This window comes from Heterodontus francisci, chromosome 2, assembly GCF_036365525.1.
Source record: "Heterodontus francisci isolate sHetFra1 chromosome 2, sHetFra1.hap1, whole genome shotgun sequence".
In the NCBI taxonomy this organism is placed as follows: Eukaryota; Metazoa; Chordata; class Chondrichthyes; order Heterodontiformes; family Heterodontidae; genus Heterodontus; species Heterodontus francisci.
The window spans coordinates 48,971,092-48,992,840 of NC_090372.1; the positions used below are offsets into that span (position 1 = coordinate 48,971,092).

Sequence of the window (21,749 nt, forward strand, 5' to 3'; positions counted from 1 at the left end):
TAATGTTGAAGGTGCTGGATGGGGTGCCCATTAAGTGGGCTGCTTTATCTTGGAAGGTTGTTGAACTTGAGTGTTGTTGGAGCAGTACACATCCAGGCAAGTGGAGAGTATTCCATCACACTGCTGACTTGTGCCTTGTGGATGGTGGACAGGCACTGGGGAGTCAGGAAGTGAGTTACTCACCGCAGGATTCCTAGCCTCTGACCTGCTCTTGTCGCCACAGCATTTATGTGGCTGATCCAGTTCAGTTTCTGGTCAATGGCGACCCCCAGGATGTTGATAGTGGGGGTTTGGCAATTGTAATATCACTGAACGTCAAGGGGAGTTGGTTAGATTCTAGTTTGAGATGGTCATTGCCTGGCATTTGTGTGGCACGAGCGTTACTTCCACTTATGAGCCCAAGCCTGGATGTTGTCCAGGTCTTTCTGCATATGGACACAGACTGCTTCAGTATCTGAGGAGTCGCAAATGGCGTTGAACGTTGTGCAACCATCAACGAACATCCCCACTTCTGACTGTATGATGATGGGAAGGTCATTGATGAAGCAGCTGAAGATGTGTGGGCCTAGGACACTGCCCTGAGGCACTCCTGCAGTGATGTCCTGGGTCTGAGATGATTGACGTCCAACAACCATCTTCCTTTGTGCTAGGTATGACTCCAACCAGTGGAGAGTTTTCCCCCTGATTCCCATTGACTCCAGTTTTGCTAGGGCTCCTTGATGCCATACTTGGTCAAATGCTGCCTTGATGTCAAGGACAGTCCCTCTCCCCTTCTGGAGTTCAGCTCTTTTGTCCATGTTTGGATAAAGGCTGTAATGAGGTCAGGAGCTGAGTGGCCCTGGCGGAACCCAAACTGAGCATCAGTGAGCAGGTTATTGCTAAGCAAGTACTTTTTGATTGCACTATCAACGACCCCTTCCATTACTTTGCTGATGATCGGGAGTAAACTGATAGGGCGGTAATTGGCCTGGTTGGATTTGTCCGCTTTTTGTGCACAGGACATACCTGGACAATTTTCTACATTGCCAGGTAGGTGCCAGTGTTGTAGCTGTACTGGAACAGCTTGTCTAGGGGCGTGGCTAGTTCTGAAGCACAAGTCTTCCGTACTGTTGCCAGAACGCTGTTGGGGCCCATAAGCTTTACAGTATCCAGTATCTTCAGCTGTTTCTTGATATCACGTGGAGCGAATCGGATTGGCTGAAGACTGGCATCTGTGATGCTGGGAACCTCAAGAGGAGGCTGAGATGGATCATCCACTTGGTACATCTGGCTGAAGATGGATTGAAATGCTCAGCCTTGTCTTTTGCACTAATCGGCTGGGCTCCCCCATCGTTGAGGATGGGGCTATTTGTGGAGCAGCCTCCTCCTGTCAGTTGTTTAATTGTCCACCACTATTCATGACTGGATGTGGCAGGACTGCAGAGTTTAGCTCTGATCCGTTGGTTGTGGGATTGTTTAGTCCTGTCTGTAGCATGCTGCTTCCGCTATTTAGAATGCAAGTAGTCCTGTGTTGTAGTTTCACCAGGCTGATGCCTCATTTTTAGGTATGCCTGGTGCTGCTCCTGGCATGCCCTCCTACACTGTTCATTTGAACCAGGGTTGGTCACCTCAGCTTGATGGTAATGGTAGAGTCGGGGATGCCGTGCCATGGGGTTACAGATTGTGGTTGTATACAATTTAGCTGCTGCTGCTGATGGCCCACAGTGCCTCATGGATGCTCAGATTTGAGTTGATAGATCTGTTTGAAATCTATTCCATTTAGCATGGTGGTATTGCCACACGCCATGATGGTGGGTACCCTCAATGTGAAGATGGGACTTTGTCTCCACAAGGACTGTGCAGTGGTCACTCCTACCAATGCTGTCATGAACAGATGCATCTGCAGTAGGTGGATTGGTTAGGACGAGGTCAAGTAGGTTTTTCCCTCTTGTTGATTCCCTCACTACCTGCCACAGACCTCGTCTAGCAGCTCTGTCCTTTAGGACTTGGCCAGCTCGGTCAGTAGTAGTGCTACCGAGTCACTCTTGGTGATGGACATTGAAGTCCCCCACCCAGTGTACATTCTGTGCCCTTGCCACCCTCAGTGTTTCTTCCAATTGGTATTGAACATGGAGAAGCACTGATTCATCACCTGGGGGTGGGGGGGGGGTGGTGATGGGGGCAGTAGATGGTAATCAACAGGAGGTTTCCTTGCCCATGTTTGACCTGATGCCATGAGACTTCATGGGGTCCTGAGTCGATGTTGAGGTCTCCCAGGCAATTCCCTTCCGACTGTATACCACTGTGTCGCCACTTCTGGTGGGTCTGTCCTGCTGGTGGGACAGGACATGCCCAGGGATGGTGATGGTCTGGAACATTGTCTGCAAGGTATGATTCTGTGAGTATGACTGTGTCAGGCTGCTTGACTAGTCTGTGGGACAGCTCTCCCAACTTTGGCACAAGTCCCCAGATGTTAGCAAGGAGGACGTTGCAGGGTCAAAAGGGCTGGATTTGCCGTTGTCCTTTCCAGTGCTTAGGTCGATGCCGGGCGGTCCGTCCGATTTCATTCATTTTCTTAGACTTTGTGAATGATGCCATATAAATGCAAGCTTTTCTTTCTCTTTTTCGACTCCAAAATGTACCAGGCTCCCTAAAGATCATCATACTCTACTATTAAAGACTCTCATTTATAATCTTCAAGATTTTAAAACTAAAACTTGGTATCACCTGACAACTGCCATTGATGCCTTTTCAATTTTTTTTTAGTTGGATGGTCCAAAGGAATTTCCCTTCTAGCAATATTGGTATACATGCAAATGTGGAGGCATTGCTACACTTGGCGCTGGTAGAGCCAGAGGAGTGGGTGTGAGTGTGATCATGACCATCCCCATTCCTACTTGTTTTGAGATTGGCTAATATGGCCTTGGAGGACCATTTCTGTTTCACTTCCAGAAACCAATTGTCATGGAGACCCCCACCTGCCAAGAATGAGGCCTATTAATCTCGTCACATGAACATTAATTTTAAACTGTTGCTGGAGTGGAGAGATGACTTGTTTAAAGAGATCAACAGTGGCTGGGAAAAAAATATGCATTCTAAGAGACAGTCGTCTAGGAAAAGACAATGGGACTTGCGCACTGATTTAATTAAGAGGTTGGTCTGGGCAATGGTGATCCACGTCTTGTTGGCGTAAGAGACACCCCACCAAGAGCTTTGAAATCCACAAATGCAGGAGTTTGTTTAATCAGTGGGTCACATGACTAACCTGCTGGTTCAGGTCTGGTTTTGAACTGCTCACAGAACAGCTTGGGTTGGACTACAGATTGCAACTGAACTTGGAAGAAGAGAGCCTCTTGCTCTCGTGCCCACTAATCTCCAGATCCACTGAAGTCACTTAAACCTCAAGAGGGAAAAGACTCCTACATCGAAACAAGTTTTAAAGCGTGCGCTGGGCCCCAACGAAATGACAAGACTTACCGGCAACCAAAGACTTTACATCAAACTCAAAGGGCCGTAAATAGAAACCCAGCTATTGCCTCAAACTTGTGTCCTTTATTTTATTTTATTTTTATTTATTTTGCGATACAGCACTGAAACAGGCTCTTCGGCCCACCGAGTCTTTGCCGACCAACAACCACCCATTTATACTAATCCTGCATTAACCCCGTATTTCCTACCACATCCCCACCATTCTCCTACCACCTACCTACACTAGGGGCAATTTACAATGGCCAATTTACCTATTAACCTGCAAGTCTTTGGCTGTGGGAGGAAACCGGAGCACCCGGCGGAAACCCACGCAGTCACAGGGAGAACTTGCAAACTCTGCAAAGGCAGTACCCAAAACTGAACCCGGGTTGCTGGAGCTGCGGTGCTAACCACTGCGCCACTGTGCTGCCCACTGTCTCTATCTGCGTGTGTGTCTATCGCATATGCATGCTAGCATGGTTGCGTCACGTATTCGTAGTCGTTAACTGAATTAGAGTTTAAGATTAATAAACTTCCACCTTTCTTGTTTAAATCTAAGAAAATCTGTCTGATTTCTTTGCCTTGCAATTGGAAATCAGTGAACAAGGATTCACTGAGGGGGAGCTAAAAACATAGTGTTTTTAAAAATTAAACCCTGTTCTGGTTAAACCAGGCAAAGACGGAGAGGGAATCCCTAGCTCCTTTCCTCACCTGGTTGTAACACCAATGTTGCCCACTTTTGGCCTCCAGATTCGCCCTGCAAGTCTCTCTGATTCCCAGTTCAGCCTTCGGACTAGGTAAGTCAACATTCCCCTTCGTAAAGTGCTCCCTGCTGGCCCTGAGCCATCTGATTTTTATCACAAGGGGATTTCTCAAAAGGCAGCCAAATTAGAAAGTTTGACCCCTCTTCATGTCCGCCCAGCACCTTCTTTCGGCCTAACTTCAACCACTCTGATCTGGTTATTAGCAATGAAATAATAGCTCATTGTGAGTGAGCATCTAGGAGTAGTAACCACAAAATTATCATAGTAATCACATGATCTGGTTTAAGATCCAACTAGAAAGGAAAAAGATCAGTACAAAAACCAGAAAGATGTTGAATAGAATCTTAGAATGGTTGGAGGACTGAAGAAGGCCATTTGGCTCCTCGTATCCTCATATCCTTCCTAAAGTGTGGTGCACAGAATTGGACACACTACTCCAGTTGAGGCCGAACCAGTGTTTTATAAAGGTTCAACATAAGCTTCCTTGCTTTTGTACTCTATGCCACTATTTCTAAAACCCAGGATCCTATATGCCTTTTTAACCACTTTCTCAACCTGCCCTACCATCTTCAATGTTTAGGAACATAGGAAATAGGAGCAGGAGTAGGCAGTTTGCTCCCTGAGCCTGCTCTGCCATTCAACTAGATCATGGCTGATCATCTATCTCAACGCCATTTTCCCACACTATAGAAACCTGTAACTGAGTACAACCATGCTCATCAGAAGCAGCATGCTATACACCGAGCTAAGCGATTCCACAACCAATGGATCAGATCAAAGCCCTGCAGTCCTGCTACATCCAGTTATGAATAGTGGTAGGCAATTAAACTAATGGGGGAAGGAGAAGGCTCAACAAATATCCCTATCCTCAATGTTGGGAGAGTCCAGCACATTAATGCAAAAGACAAGGCTGAAGTGTTTGTAGCTGGGGAGCCAGCATGGACTCTGTGGGCTGAATGGCTTCCTTCTGTGGCATAATGACTTTGACTCTAAGTGAGTGGATGATCAATCTCTGCCTCCTCTTGAGGTCCCTGTCATTGCAGATGTCAGTCTTCAGCCAATTCAATTTGATCCATGTGATATGAAGAAATGGCTGAAGGCTCTGGATACTGCAAAGGCCATGGGCCCCGACAACATCGCAGCAGTAGTACTGAAGACATGTGCTCCAGAACTAGCTGTGCCCCTAGCCAAGCTGTTCCAGTATAGCTACAACGCTGGCATCTACCTGACAATGTGGAAAATTGCCCAGGTGTGTCCTGTACACACAAAGCAGGACAAATCCAACCCGACAAATTACTGTCCCATTACTTTACTGATGATCATCAAGTGCTATCAAGCAGCATTTACTCAACAACAACCTGTGCACTGATGTTCAATTTGGGTTCTGCCATTCCCACTCTGCTCCAAACCTCATTACAGCCTTGGTCCACACATGGACAAAATAGCTGAATTTGTGAGGTGAGAGTGATTGTTCTTGACATCAAGGCAGCATTTCGCTGTGTGTGGCATCAAGGAGCCCTAGCAAAACTGAAGTCAATGGGAATAAGGGGGAAAACTCTCAATTGGCTGGAGTTATATCTAGCACAAAGAAAGATGATTGATTGTTGGAGGCCAATCATCTCGGCCTCAGGACATCACTGCAGGAGTTCCTCAGGGCAGTGGCCTAGACAGAACCATCTTCATCAGTGACCATCTTTCCATCATAAGGTCAGAAGTGGGGATGTTCACTGATCATTACACAGTGTTCAGTTCTATTCACAGCTCTTCAGATAATGAAGCAGTCCATGCCCGCATGCAGCAAGACCTGGACAACATTCAGGCTTGGGCTGGTATGTGGCAAGTATGATTCATGCTACACTAAATGCCAGGCAATGACCATCTCTAACAAGAGAGAACCTGACCATCTCCCCTTGATTTTCAATGGCATTATCATCACTGAATCCCCCACCATCAACATTCTGGGGTTTACCATTGACCAGAAACATAACTGAACCAGCCACACGAATATTGTGGCTACAAGAGCAGATCAGAGGCTGGGAATTTTGTGGCAAGTAGCTTGCCTCCTGACTCCCCACTTGCCTGGATGAGTGCAGCTCCAACAACACTGAAGAACCTCAACACCACCTAGGACAAAGCAGCCCGCATGATTGGCACCGCCATCCACCAGCTTAAATATTCATTCCCTCCACCACTGGCGCACAGTGGCAACAGTGTGTACCATCTACAAGATGCACTGCAGCAACTCACCAAGGCTCCTTCAATAACACCTTCCAAACTGACGACCTCTCTCACTCCGGAGAACAAGGGCAGAAGGCACATGGGAACACCACCACCTGTAAGTTCCCTTTCAAGTCGCACAACATCCTGACTTGGAAATATATCATCTTTCCTTCTCTGTCGCTGGGTCAAAATCCTGGAACTACCTCCCTCTCAGAATTGTGGGTGTGCTGACACCATACAGACTGCAGCAGTTCAAGAAGGAAACTCACCACCACCTTCTCAAGGGCAATTGGGGATGGGCAATAAATGCTGGCCTTGCAAGTGATGCTCATAGCCTATGAGTGAATATAAAAAAACTTGTGTTCCTCTTTAGGGTACCTTTTGGGTGGTGTAGGAGGAAGAGGAATACTGCTCCAGACCCTGAAATGAATCTTTGGGCCTCCCTATATTAGCATAATTTCAGATTTCACCCCCGCCCACCCCCAAGCATTTACCCTATGCTGGGACCAATTCCCTTGGGTCCCTGACAGTGGCGGCGTCCCGAACCCTGATCCTGCCCACTGGGTTTGGGTTCCCAAAGACTTTGGGAAAGTGACTGGTTTCAGATTATAAAAATGGTTTTAATGACAGGGCCCCTCAAGCTTTTAGACTTCTAGGAGTGCCACCTAATTTAGGAACCCCCATGCACTAATCCTGACCGGAGTTAAAATTGATCCCTTTATTATCAGTACAGTTATTACATTGTCTACTGAGGCTATAAAAAGTATTTCAGGATTATTTTAACTTGCTGGGTAAGGTGTGAAACAGACCTGCCAAAAGTTAATAAAAACAAAGCTGGAAATACTTAGCAGGTCAGGTGGCATCTGTGGTGAGAGGAACAGCCTTAACATTTCAGGTTGTGATCGTCTCCTTTTTGATTTTTAACTTTCCAAATAACGTCAAAATAAACCAGAAGCAAAATATAAGAATTAAAAAAAAAAAAATGTTTCAGCAACAGTATTTTTTTTTTTACTTGTGGGGAAATAAAGATTTTTATTCTTTGATGGGATGTGGGTATTGCTGGCAAGGCCAGCATTTGTTGCCCATCCCTAATTGTCCTTAACAACTGAGTGGCTTTCTGAGCCATTTCAGAGGGCACTTAAGAGTCAACCACATTGCTGTGGGTCTGGAGTCACACGTAGGTCAGACCAGGTAAGGATGGCATAAAAACAAGAAATGCTGGAGATAGTCAGCAGGTCTGGCAGCATCTGTGGAAAGAGAAGCAGAGTTAATGTTTCAGGTCTGTGACCTTTCACCAACTACTTTCTTTCTCTCCCCAACCCACCCCTTTTATTGCCAAAGCTTGAGATCTGCTCCTCATGACCAGAGTTACCAGTGTCTTTCCTCAGGCCATAATTGTAGCTGTGGAGCTGTTTTTCCAAATTTATTTCAAAAGCTGATGTATGAATTTTAGTTGTTTGAGGAATGTTTCACCAGGAAAAGCTGTGACAAATATGTGTCTACCCACACAGGCTGAGTGACAGCGTTCATGATTCCAACATCTGTGCTTTCTTTTGTCCACAGTGAATTTGAAAACATTTATTTGTGTTTGTCTAGCTGTAATGGGCAAGCTGATTATTTAACGTCGATCTTATGGGCCTTTTATAAGGACACAGTTCAAGCATACCTGTAGAACGATACACTATGCATTACATAGTGTAACAATCCTGTCCTTGTAAAACAGTGTTGCTTTGCTTATTGTGAATACTACAATCTTCACATACATTTTTTTTTAAAGCCGTGTTTCAAACACTTGCTCTCTGGGCATTACACTTCACGCTGCTGCACTTTGTTATAAGTACAAAATCATTTAAGTGCTAGTGATTGGCATAGAGCCAGAAATTTATAAATACTTGGATCATCCACAGGTAAGTGTGAGAAGTTTCCAACCAGCTTAAAATTAACTGTTAACTTTAAAGGTCACACTCTAAATATGTTAACATTTAGAAGTAACTGCTGCAGACACCATGCTAACATGTGAGCAATGCCATGGTCGATCAGCCTGTAAGTTTTGTAGAAAAAAACCCGTTCATGTTGTGTAGATTGTGAAAAAGAAATTAGCCAATTCACGAAGCTTGCTTAATTTCTTTCCAAGAGCTTTACTGTATTCTCCAAATAAGTTGTAAAACTAAACAACCTTATGTATCCTATCCTTTTCATAAATGTCAGCAACATGAAGATATATCTAAGATTTGCCTCAGTAGTGTTTGATGCATCGTAATTATTTTTTTTTTTCTCCCACAGAAATGTGGTACTGGGTTTTCCTCTGGGCTCTCTTCTCGTCTCTCTTTCTCCATGGTGCTGTGGGCCTGCTGATGTTTGTAATGCTTCAAAGACACAAGCAGGGCAGACTGATTTCAGTGATCGCCATTGTTGTGGGCTTCCTGGCATCCATCACTGGAGGAATGATCACCAGTAAGTACTTGAACTTGGACACCAAACATAATATGACATTTTGGTAGTTTGAAATGTGCTGGATAAAGTTCAACTCTGGGCCTTTATCTTTACTTATGGAGACAAAATGGCCTTCTAAAACTACATATTAACATACTTTATTTCCTGAGATTTTTCTTAAAATCAAGTGAAAGGCCCATCTTTTCCGAATATGGTGTTGTGATTGTTGGTGTTTGCATGCTGCAAGATACAGTAAACAGTTCATGGAATAGACACACAAAGCCTTCTGAAAGTACTGGGAGGACTTCTTACAACATGGACCCTCCCTTTTAAGAGGGAATATTGTCAATTATAGGTATTACTGATCAGCTGTTTCTGTTTTTGAATAGAGAGAGATGATAGTGGGGAAGGAATAATAATAGTTACTGTGCAGGAAACTAGCTTAACGTGAAATTACAAGATCACTGAAATGTTTGACGTAATGGCCTGTAATTTGCGGTCGGTGGCGAAGTGAACGCGATGACTGCTGAGCTTGAAGAAAACGTCGCTGAGAGATCTAGCGATCTTTGTGGAAAGAACTTTAACTGTCTCAACATGTAATTGATTGTAGTATTGTTTAATGGGGATTCCCAGAATCGAGCTGCAGGTGATGTCATCAAGCCGTCAGCAGACAATTGCAAAGAATTTTGAAAGACAGCTAATCAGGAAATGAAAAGCACTAATAATCACTTTATTAAAAAAAATTTACAGAGAGCGAAATAAAGATTATGACATACACCTGGGATTAAGGTAGAAGCTGAAATATAAACAAGCTTTAATTTAAAAAAAAATTAATTATTTAAAAAAGATCTAGTTTAAAAAAATCTAGTAATTAATCTAAATGCAGAAATTTACCAACATTCCATTTTTTTCTGGGCTAGATTGGTTGTTCAGTGGTAGTTATTTCTCAGATTGTTCAATGAGGTGTAATTGGGTTTTTAATGGCAAAAGCTGAACTTTTAATTGGGTTTCTAACAGCAATATGAAAGCTGAAAAGAGGAAGTTCTCGCCAGATCAACTGATTTTGCTGATTGTTGACTTAGTGTTTTAAGGGGGGAATGGTGGATCCACAGCACAGACTGTAGTGGGTGGTCTATGACAGATTGTAACTTCAGGATTTCTGTCTTGCTCTGCTTGTGCTAAATCCTGAAGTTGTAGTCAGATCCAGAAGGGGAATGAAGATGAACACTGATAGCTCATAGCCAAAAATCCCACTAATTCTGGGCTAATGGCTCTGCTGTTTAATTTACTTTTTCCTCCATACAAGTGCCATTAATACAGGAATAACTCTTGAAGGCACTGGCTCGAGCTTCTTGCTTTTGTGGTCCCTGTTTGTGCCTGCCATGGAACCTTGGCAGTTGCGCACACAATTTAAATCCATGTTCCCATTCATTTGCATATATTTTGCATTGTCGATTTAGCAAATCTCTTGTGTTCTGATTTTAATATTTATCTGGCAACAGTATTCTAAACACATGATCCACAAAGCTCAGGATGAACCAGCAAATAAGAAATATGTGCACAAACAGGGTTTCCTAGGCTTCACAGATCAGATTGTCAGGGCACTATGAGGGAGGAAAGAGAAACACACATGGTCCTAGGACTTTAAGCATTCATGGCACAGTATATACATGTGTATGTACTCTTTTTTTTTTTTTTTTTCTTTTTACTTGGTTAATGCTTTCTATATTCACTTGCCATAGCTTTCCAATTTGGCTTGCACAGGGGTGCTTCCTATGTCAAAATGCTGTTCTGGTCAAGAGTTCAAACAGTGTCAAGCAATGGGTAGAACTCAGATTAGACTGAGGTTCCATATAATTGTCATGCCTGTTTATTTTGAAGTTTTTAAAGGGAACTAAATAGTATGTTGCACGCAATCTTTAATTCTACATTCAGTTTGTGTTTGCCATGAGGTGTGAGAGTCACTTCAACCATGTTTCTCTATTAATTTAGAGAAAGTAATGTGACCTTGCATTTTGAGAATTGACCTCCCATTAGATGTTTTTAATGAAAATATTCACTCACTTTTTTCAAAAGATTTTTTGTTAACTATGTGAGTAATTATATTTGACATTTAAAATGTTCTTGAATTTCACAGCAACCAATCAAAACGCATTTGTGTCACTAACTCGAGTTTCCATTCATAAAGAAAATCAACAAACTTTCTTTGGCAATTAAATTTGAAGATAGGAAATATGCCCCTCGAGTCTGCTCCGCCATTCAACTAAATCTTCTAATCTGCTGATCTTCTACCTCAATGCCTTTTTTCTGCACTATCTCCACATCCCTTGGTATCTTTAATATCTAGAAATCAATCTATCTCTGTCATGAACGCACTTGATGACAGAGCCTCCACAGTCCTCTGGGCTAGAGAATTCCACAGATTCTTCACTCTGAGTGAAGAAATTCCTCCTCATCTCCGTTCTAAATGGCCTACCTCATTCTGCGACTGTGTCCCCTGGTTCTAGACCCCTCCAGCCAGGGGAAACATGCTTCCTCATTCAACCATTGTTAAAAAATAATTTTTTTTTAAATTACTAACTTGGTTCCAGTTACTTCCACAAAATAGCAAAGGGGTAAAATTCAACGTGGTCACTGGGCGCAAAGTGGGCATGTGATTCTCCGCCCTGGTTTGTGCTCCACAAAAGTTGAATTTCACCTGCAGATCTCTGAACATCCTGGATTGTGGATGCTTCCCTCCTTTAATCTCCCCGTATACAATATACGTGACCAAATTGTTTGTGGGTCTGGTGTGTGATATAAAGTTACAGAACAAAACCATTCCTTGTGTTCAGTTGAAGGAATAAACTAATGGTTTTCATTTTCATTTGTTTTATTTATGAATGCTTATTGTATTTTGAACAGTTCTGTAGATTTTCTTTTTCTGCTGAATCCATAGGAAGGTAGTGAAAATAAAGTTCAACTTTGGAGGCACAAAAAGGACAGAAGTGGATGAAGCAGAGCATACAATGGGTGGTAGATCCACTGCCACCTGTTTTGCACTCTGCAAAGATGAATAGTACCCCCAATGTTTGTTCTGTTACATCGCTACATGCTATCAAGCTCCTGTTATACAATATCACTTGCACAGACTCAGCAAGAGCAATGTCACAGGAGATTCACTTGCAATAGATTGTACCATGGCCCCTCATAAAGACCATGGCGTTGGCCTTGACTTAATGGTAAAATTCTTGACTTTGTATCAGAAGGCCACGGGTTCAAGATCCACTCCGCTGACACTTCAGTGCTGTACAGAAGCAGTGCACTGTCTAAGGTGCTGCTTTTTTGGATGAGACGTTAAACTGAGGCGGTCTCTGACCCTCAAGTGGATATAAACAATCCCAAGGCACTTTTTGAAAAGAGCTGTAATGAAAAGCTTTTTATGTTGTCTGATGCAACATAAATGAGATGTGTGGAGTTCAGTTTGTTGAATATCTCAAATAGGTTTATTAAACATCTAACAAGTATAGACAGTGCAGAGCTATCTATTTACAGGACTTGCCTCTTGGTATTACAGTATCAGAGAGAGTCTGGCATGTAGTTACATGACTGTATCCTGGCACTTAGCTCATTACCATAATAACCTTAAAGGAACATCATCTTCAAGGCAATCTCACAACATCCCCCTTCTTTCCAAAGATAAGTCTGGTATGCTAAAAGTAGAAACCTGTAACATTAGATAACATCAAAATTATTGACATAGGTATAAAGATTATGAACTTTGCAAATATAGAGGCTCAAAAGTCTATACATCATCTTAGTGGTTTGACAAATCTTGCTCAGGGAGTTTGCTCTCATCTGTTGCTGTTCTTTCTGAAGTTTCTCCCTTTCTGCATTCAGTTTCTCCCCCTCTGCCTTCAGCCTGCCAACATACTCTATTGCTTTTCTCAAGATGACCACTTTTGAGCCCTTGTCATTCTTAGAAAGTTCCGGCACTTCATCTCGAAGAACCAACAGACTTCAACTCATTCTTCCTCTGCCTCTTCAGGACATTGTGTGTCCTTCGCCTCTCCTCATCCTCCACGTCTGTAGGCTTGGGACTGAAGGTTGAGGACTTGTTGGGGGAAGAGTACTTGGCCTCATGGCAGTACCTGTCCGTTCTGGCTTTTTGTGTTGGCGGTTCTCTAGAGAGCAGAAGTGAAGGCACAGCATAGTTGTGCTGTTGCTGGGTTTCCAGACTGCACCGTTTGTTGCTGGTCAGAATCTGTGAATGGGTTACGGTCCTTGGCGATTTCCCTTTGGCAATGCTCCCCACTGCCAAAGGGATACCATTGGTCTCTTTTGCTGTGATGGGTACCTTGATGACCTCGTGGATGGTGATGATGTTGTGATCTTTACACGCTGGTAGTCCTGCCACTGCTGGTCCACTCGTGTCTACCTGGTAGAACATTTGTGGTTTCCAGGCCGACTTGCCGTATCTGCATTGCATAGTTGATGTGCCACTGCAAGGGATGGGTGACCCGTTGTATGCAGATAGTTTGGCAGATGTCAGTTGTATCATTGTTCTCCAATGACTCCAGTACATATCTTTGAAGATTCGGACCGGTAGGATATTTACACTAACGCCAGTGTCAATCTTGACCCTGAGCATATGTTTGACAGCTTTTTTTGGGCACATGATATTAATAGTGGCGAAAGATTCCAGTTGCTGGACTTCTTCAACATGATGTGTCAGGTTCACAATGTGGACTGCCTGTTCATCATCTGTCTGAGAACTACTTCTCTCTGGGTCTTGTCTCAGGTCTGTTTTGTCATGGATTTCATGTATTGGCATGCATTTATGCCAGTCTCTGGTGCTTTCCTTGCTGCTGTTGCCCTGTTTTCTGTTTGCCTGTGTCCTACCATGGCTTCTGGCTGCATCTTCTGAGGCATAATTCCTGCAGAGGTGGCCCCAGTATCCTTTTGCACAGCACGCTTTGCACAGGTCTCGATGCAGGGCCATTTCTCTTTTCTTAGCTGTAGGTATTTTTTAAAGCTGTTTTCCTGTTGTCTTCGATCTTGGATTCTGTCTTCTCACCACAGTTGCCACCATGTAATGAGAAGCTTTTTATATTGTCTGATGCAATGTAAATGAGATGCGTGGAGTTCAGTTTGTTGAAGATCTCAAACAAGTTCACTAAACAGCTAACAACTATAGACAGTGCAGAGCTATCTACTTACAGTACTTACCTCTTGGTGTTACAGTAGCAGAGAGAGTCTGGCATGTCACATGACTGCATCCTTGCACTTAGCTCATTAGCATACTAAGATCTTAAAGGGACATCACTCTTAAAGGCAATCTCACAACAAGAGCCGCGGACTTTTCTTGGTATCCTGGATAACATCTATCCCTGACCAACATCATTAAAACTATCTGGTCAATTATCTCATTGCCATTTGTGAGACTATGCTGAGCCCTAATTGGCTACCGTATTAGCCAATGTTACTACAGCGACTACACTTTAAAAGTACTTCATTTGCTGTGCTGTACTTTGGGATGTCTTGGGGACGTGAAAGGTGCTATATTCTTTGGTTTGTTTTCTCTGTTTTGCATCTGTATGTACTTATTTTAACCTAAAGTGATTTTTTAAAAAAAGTCCTTTTAAGCAGTAGTTAATTAAGCAAAATCTGAAGTACTAAGCCAAGAAGAAGTGATTGCAATGTCCGAATTCTCCTCCTCAGTGTTCACACGACAAAACATGCAGACCAAGGATTTTAAAGTTCGGGTGCTTTGAAATACTGGTGATCTTTGGTAATTTTCAAGTCGCTTTTGGGCCTTGATCGCACACTGATCAGGTGATATTACATCAGCCGTTCCAGGTAACTTTCACAACAAAAAGAGCAGCTTGCATTTGTATAACACGTTTTATGTATTAAAACGTCACAAGGCACTTAACGGGCATTATAAAGCAAAAAATGACACCACATAAGGAGATGACTAAATACTTGGTTAGAGGTAGGTTTTAAGGAGTGTCTTAAAGGAGGAAAGTGAGACAGGGGCTGAGCTGTTTAGGAAGGGAATTCCAGAGCTTAGGGCCCCGGCAACCAATAGCATGTCTACCAATGGTGGAGCAATTAAAATTTGTGATGCTCAAGAAGCCAGAATTAGAGGGTTGTTGGCCAGGAGTGCATTAGAATAGTCAAGCCTAGGAGTCCAGAGGTAACAAAGGCATGGTTGAGGGTCTCAGCAGCAGATGAGCTGTGTTTTGGTGTGGTGTGATGTTACGACGGTATAAAGAGGCGGTCTTGGTGATGTGGCAGGTATGTGGTTGGAACCTCATCTCTGGGTTGAATATGACACCAAGGTCTGGCTCAGCCTCAAAGTTGCCAGGGAGAGGGATGAAATCTGTGCTTAGGGAGTGGAGTTTGTCACAGAGACCAAAGACAATAGCTTTGGTCTTTCCAATATTTAATTGGAAGTAACAAATGTCTGACAATTTAAAGACAGTGGAGCAGTCGAGGGCGGTGGTGGTGAGGTTGACCTGAATATCATCAGCGTATATGTGAAAACTGATGTTGCGTTTTTGGATGTTGCTGTTGAGGGGCAGCATGTAAATGAGAAATGGGAGGCGGTCAAGCATAGATCCTTTGGGGACACCAGAAGTAACTGCGGGAGTGGAAAGAGAACCCGTTGCAGGTGATTTCCTAGCTTCGATTAGTTAAAGAATGGAACCATGTGTGTGTAGTCCCACCCAGTTGGACGACAGTGGAGAGGCTTTGGAGGAGGATGGGCCAAAGGTTGCAGACAGATAGAGAAGGACACAGAGGAATAGTTTACCTTTGTCACACAGTCACATAGGATGCCATTTGTGACTTTGATAGGAACCATTTTCAGTGCTGAGGCAGAAACCTGGTTGGAGGAATTCAAAAATGGAGTTCCAGGAAAAAGTGCACAAATTTGGGAGGCAACAGCATATTTTTGGAAAAGGGGAGATTGGAGGTGGGGTTGTAGCTTACAAGGCAGAAGGGTCAAGGGGGTGAGTTCAGAGCAGGCATGAGGGGAGGTAGGAGAGAAACCAGAGAAAGATACAAATTCAGGGCCAGAGCAGGGGATAGGTTTAGAAAGGAACTTTAGCCTGATGGGCTAGGGGAATGGAGGGAAGTGATGGAGGCCGCAGATCCTTTCAATCTTAGTAACAAAGAAATCCATGAGCTCTTCGTACCTGCTGCAGATGAGGGTGGAGGAGACGAGGAGAAGGGTTTAGAAAACGTCTTGCACTAGAGAAAAGAAGCCGGGATTACCTTTGTATTCCAGGATGATCCTAGAATGGTGAGAACTTTTCACGGATGAGAGGTCGACCAGATAGTCATGGCAGTGAGTGGCTAAACCAGTTGTCCGCCATATCCATTCAAGTTTGCATCCTTCGTACTTAAGGGAGCGGAGATGAGAGCTATACCTTGGAACGACCAGGGTGAGTGAGAATAATGATTTTAATGGGGACAAGAGCATTGAAGGTGGAGGAGAGGGTGTGGTTGAACAGATCAGTAGCTACAGAAATGTCATGGTGAACCGAGAGGCAAAGGTTAGACAGTTGGGATATTGAAAGTACAGTTATAAGTGAACTGGGGAAGAGTTTTTTTTCCTAGGAGCGGACCAGAAGGAAGAAGCGTGTGAAGGGAGAAACAGGAAGTGATCAAAGATACATTATCTGTGATTGATAGTAAAGGGAATAGCGAGGCCAGGTGAGATTGCAAGGTCGAGGGGGTGGCTGTGAATATGGGTTGGGGAGAGATTAAGGGAGGATAGGAAGGCAATGAACACAGCATGATGAATGTGCACAGTGGCGCAGTGGTTAGCACCGCAGCCTCACAGCTCCAGCGACCCGGGTTCAATTCTGGGTACTGCCTGTGTGGAGTTTGCAAGTTCTCCCTGTGTCTGCGTGGGTTTCCTCCGGGCGCTCCGGTTTCCTCCCACATGCCAAAGACTTGCAGGTTGATAGGTTAATTGGCCATTATAAATTGCCCCTAGTATAGGAAGGTGGTAGGGAAATATAGGGACAGGTGGGTATGTGGTAGGAATATGGGATTAGTGTAGGATTAGTATAAATGGGTGGTTAATGGTTGGCACAGACTCGGTGGGCCGAAGGGCCTGTTTCAGTGCTGTATCTCTAAACAAATGTAAGGCAACTGCAGTTGTGTGCAGCACGTGGTCTTGATTGGACACTAGTATTTTCATTTTTTTTTTTGCCAGTGATGTCTTGCAATTCATTTGAGAATAGCCCTATTGGCACAGTAACTTTAATTGGATTTCTTACTTGCTGCATTATGGTTACAGCTAAGGATTAAAGACTGAATTAAAATTTAACTGGCTTGTATTGAGATATGGTATTACACATTTTTCATGTAATTAAAATAGTTATTGTTAAGAAAGCTAAAAGGTTTCCCTGCACAAGTCTTGAGGGAATGTTTATTGCAGTTTTACTTGGAACTAATTCACATTATAAAGTCCTTTGTAGTTGGCAGAATTACAAAAAAAAAATGTTTCTTAACGGGCTGCTTTTTTTTTTAGTTTTTCCCCAAAATGACTATATTGTATTGTGTACTGCCAAAGTTACCTCACTCAACTTATTGTATGACTTCAAATTTTCTCACTAAAATCCACCAGCCAAGTTTCTTAAATTAATAATTTTGTTTATTAATTATAAAACAAGACTCGTTCAATAAAGATGCAAAGCTTATTAACACAGGTTGAAATATGAAAGTATAAATATATTCCCTTCTAAATAACCCAGCACGTGCGTAAACACGCGCGCGTGCGCACACAGTTGGTCTGGCGCCCAGTTACATGTAGACTGGTGCCACTAGACACATGTGGTGGTCACTGGGATCTTTTCAGAAGCAGTTCGTTCAGGAGATGTCAAGAGAAATTCTCTCAGAAGCTTCTCAGGAGAAATGCTGCATCAGTTTCTCCAGTTCTCACGCTGGATTTACAGGGTTTCTCAGAGGTGGAACAGGATGAGCTGGTTACCTTTCTCTCTCAGCACTCTTACAACCCATCTGCCCATTCAAACAGTTCAAAAACAGAACCCACTCCTGACAACCATAAATCTAGGCATGTCACTTGTCGGTGAACAGCTCCTCTAGTCAGCAAGGCTCCTACTGTTTACTTAGCTTAAGTCATACGTCTTCCAATAAGTGTTTGTTTTTAAACAAAGTCCCAAGTGTCCTTCCAGTGACCCTTTTTAAAAAAAAAAAAAGACCAAGTCCAGCATCTCCTCAAATATTCTCCAGTCTTTTACACACACGTCCTCAAAAATATTAACAATGAAAGCACATTCATGACAACAGAAAGTGAAATAAAGAGGGAAAGAAAGATAGGATTCAGAGAGAGCGATAAGAGGGAAAGAAAAAGTAAACTTTTTTAATCAAAACAAGTTAAATCTATAATAAAAATCTGAAGGAATGAGACTTCGCACTTGTAAAAGTTACTTTTCAGTGCCAGCGAGTTCGATCGAGACTAATTAAGACACTCTTTTTAAAAAATCATTCACACTTGAATGGACAAATTCTAGCGCTTTCTGACATGTTTAGTGTGCATTAAGTAGCCCGACCTCATGCCCTTCCATGTATTTGAATGATTCCGAGATTTCTGCGTTTAACTATGGATGTGCAGTCACCAGCAATTGCTGTCTAATTTAGTCTTAAATAATGGTGAGCTTTGATAGCCTCACCATTATTTTATTGCAAAATATGGGCCAATCTATTTTTGATGGTTTATCATGTTGGCTAAAGATCTGAAGAACTTCTCTGCCCTTTGAATAGCCCTTTGGAATCTTTTATGTCCACCTGAGAGGACATACTAGATCACTGTTTAATATCTCCTTCAAAAGCTGGCAAGCCCATGACCTTCTGACTTGAAGGGGAAGAGTGCTCCATTGAGCAACATTAGAAAAATAACTTTTAGTTCAGATGCACTGTAAGATGCTTTTTATTTTGAATCATACACTGTGGTTAAACCGATATCATTTTGTTGTATAGACATCTACAATAGCTTTTTATGGTTTGGTGTTGAACCTTTTTTCCATTTTGGATCATCTCAACCAAGTGCCACAGATAGAAATATTTAGCCACTTTCTTGCAAATAACCATTCTGTGTTTTTGTAAATCATCGGCTCTGCCACTTCAGATCCGAGCCCACACGGACGGTTAAACATGTTCAGATGCATACAGCATGTTTGCCTTCATCGGTTGGGGCATAGAGTATAAAATTGACAAGTCATGCTGCAGCTGTACAGAACACTTGGAATATTGCACACACCGAAGAAGGGTCACTGACCCGAAACGTTAACTCTGCTTCTCTTTCCACAGATGCTGCCAGACCTGCTGAGTGAATCCAGCATTTCTTGTTTTTGTTTCAGATTTCCAGCATCCGCAGTATTTTGCTTTTATTTACTTGGAATATTGCGTTCAATTCTGGTTGCCACACTACCAGAAGGACAGGGAGGCTTAGGAGAGGGTGCAGAAGAGGTTTACCAGGATGTTGGCTGCTCTGGAGGGCATTAGCTATGAGGAGAGGTTGGATAAAGTCGGATTGTTTTCACTGGAATGACGGAGGTGGAGGGGCGACATGATAGAGGTTTACAAAGTTATGAGTGGCATGGACAGAGTGGATAGTCAGAAGCTTTTTCCCAGGGTGGAAGAGTCAGTTGCTAGGGGACATAGGTTTAAGGTGCGAGGGGCAAAGTTTAGAGGGGATGTGCGAGGCAAGTTTTTTTTTTTACACAGAGGGTGGTGAGTACCTGGAACTTGCTGCCGGGGGAGGTGGTGGAAGCAGGTATGATAGTGACGTTTAAGAGGCATCTTGACAAATACATGAATAGGATGGGAATAGAGGGATACGGTCGCCGGAAGTGCAGAAGGTTTTAGTTTCGACAGGCATCAAGATCGGCGCAGGCTTGGAGGGCCGAATGGCCTGTTCCTGTGCTGTACTGTTCTTTATTCTTTATTGTATTGTATTTGACTGCTGGAAATGGATTCCTGAGCATCCATCAGCCTGCCCTAAAAATGAATCCATATCTTTGTTCTGTTGGAATGTATTTCAAAGGTTTGTTTCAGGTTCCCTTAGAGAAGGCAGCTCAAGGTTCCAGTACCAGAATATTTTTTAAAATACTGTACATGCATTTTATCTATGATTTAGAATCTAAAATGCTTACGTCCTATAGGAAGCCAAAGAAATAAATTTCTGCATGTTGACTGGACATCATAAGATGCCAGCAAATTTTTTGACTATGCTAAGTGAAGGTGTGTTGATGTGGAACGTGGGTTACTATGTTATCTGTAACCCCACTTAATGTATAACATTAATTAAAAATCAAATCCTGTACAGCACTAACCAGCTGCAGTGTTGGCACAGTTTGTATGGTGATACAAGATGACACTGCTCTCATTCTGTCTGCCTGCACTGCTGTTGGAAAGGAGCACTTTGCACACTATAGCATTGTGACATTATGCAGCATGAGTTTTCAAACCGCTTCAGAAGTGGTATGTTTTGTTAATTCCTGGAAGCCAGGCGACATGGTCATGCAGATAACTTTTTAAAATTTAAAGGTGATATGCGATAGGTTTTAAGCCTGATGTACCTGAAGTTAGTGCTTAATATACATATAACTGAACAAATTTGAAAGATTAACTGCATTGTAGCTTATGTGAAATGTATTTATGCTGCAATACAATAGAAATGGCCAGTTCAAAGAGGTGCACATCTAAAGCTGTTCAGTCATTCTATGCAACTAATGGTTGTCTCTATATTAAAAGGGTAACACCCAGGAAGTACTGAGCACAACACCACATATTCACACTCAAGTTCTGTACACTGAACTGTTAGTTACAAACAGCAGAAGTATAGCGTTCTTTCTGCTTCCTGTGATCTATTGATGACAAGGCACTATTCTCAGAAGAAAATGCTGCAGAAGGTTTTCCACCTTTTTGGATCTAGAACTTTTGTGTCCATACTAATGCTTTGTGGAGGCTGGGAGTGCATTTGTTTTAATATTTATAGTTAACCATCTGTATATTTATTGAAATTTTATTTGAGGAGAGTGGGGGAGGGGAAACTGCATGTAATAGGTGTTAGCTGTTTCCTAATGTGAACTTCAATTCACACTTCCAGGTTTGATTATCCACTGCAAACAAAATGTGCTTGCCAGCACCATTCTAGACAGCCAATCAATCATGATGTGGAATGGCACGGGAATTATATTCTCTTGCATAATTTCGTGGTGTGTTGTATTGTGCATAAACTCTGGGAGATAAAAACTGTTCATGTGACAGTAGTTAGTAGAAATGTCGCAACCATCGGTTACACCAGAGGTACCATAGCACTTGCATTTATCAAGAATTTACATTTGATTTTGTTCCTGTCACATAGAAAAGTGCCTCCTGCCATTATGATTATCAACATTCTTCCTGTACCATTGAACATAACGCAGTAACCAATAGACACTACATAATTCTGAGTTGGGCTTCTGTGTTCTGCTGTAGTTCAAAGTGCACTGCAGCTGTAATTGTTATGTTCAGTTCCTCTTGGTTGACCTCCAGGCCATTTCCTTCCTGGCTTCCTATTCCATGTCTGCTTAGGGATCCTTACGTGACCAGTAAAGATCCATCTTCTGTCTTGGAATATTTTAGTTATTGATTGCATCTGTGCTTTCTGAAATACACTTAGTTTAACAAAGCAATGAATGAAAACATCAGGTGTTAAAGTGTCAACTTGGACATTTACACTGGAAGTTGTTGAGCTTCTTGTGGAGAGCTTTGTTGGACTACCACCTTTCTGATCCATAGAGAAGCACAGACAGTATATTGCTCTTAAACATTTTCAGCTTTGTTTCTTCTCCGCTCTTATTTATATATCATTGGTTAGCCTCA

At 42.8% G+C, this 21,749-nt stretch overlaps 1 protein-coding gene across 1 annotated transcript in view; it reads left to right on the plus strand.

Annotated features, from left to right (window-relative positions):
• tmem170b (transmembrane protein 170B) overlaps window positions 1–21,749 on the plus strand; it is a 91,667-nt gene that overhangs the window by 19,355 nt on the left and 50,563 nt on the right. Inside the window, exon 2 of the mRNA XM_068058168.1 lies at window positions 8,715–8,885. Coding sequence (XP_067914269.1) covers window positions 8,715–8,885 — 171 coding nt within the window. The remainder of the gene's footprint in view (window positions 1–8,714; window positions 8,886–21,749) is intronic.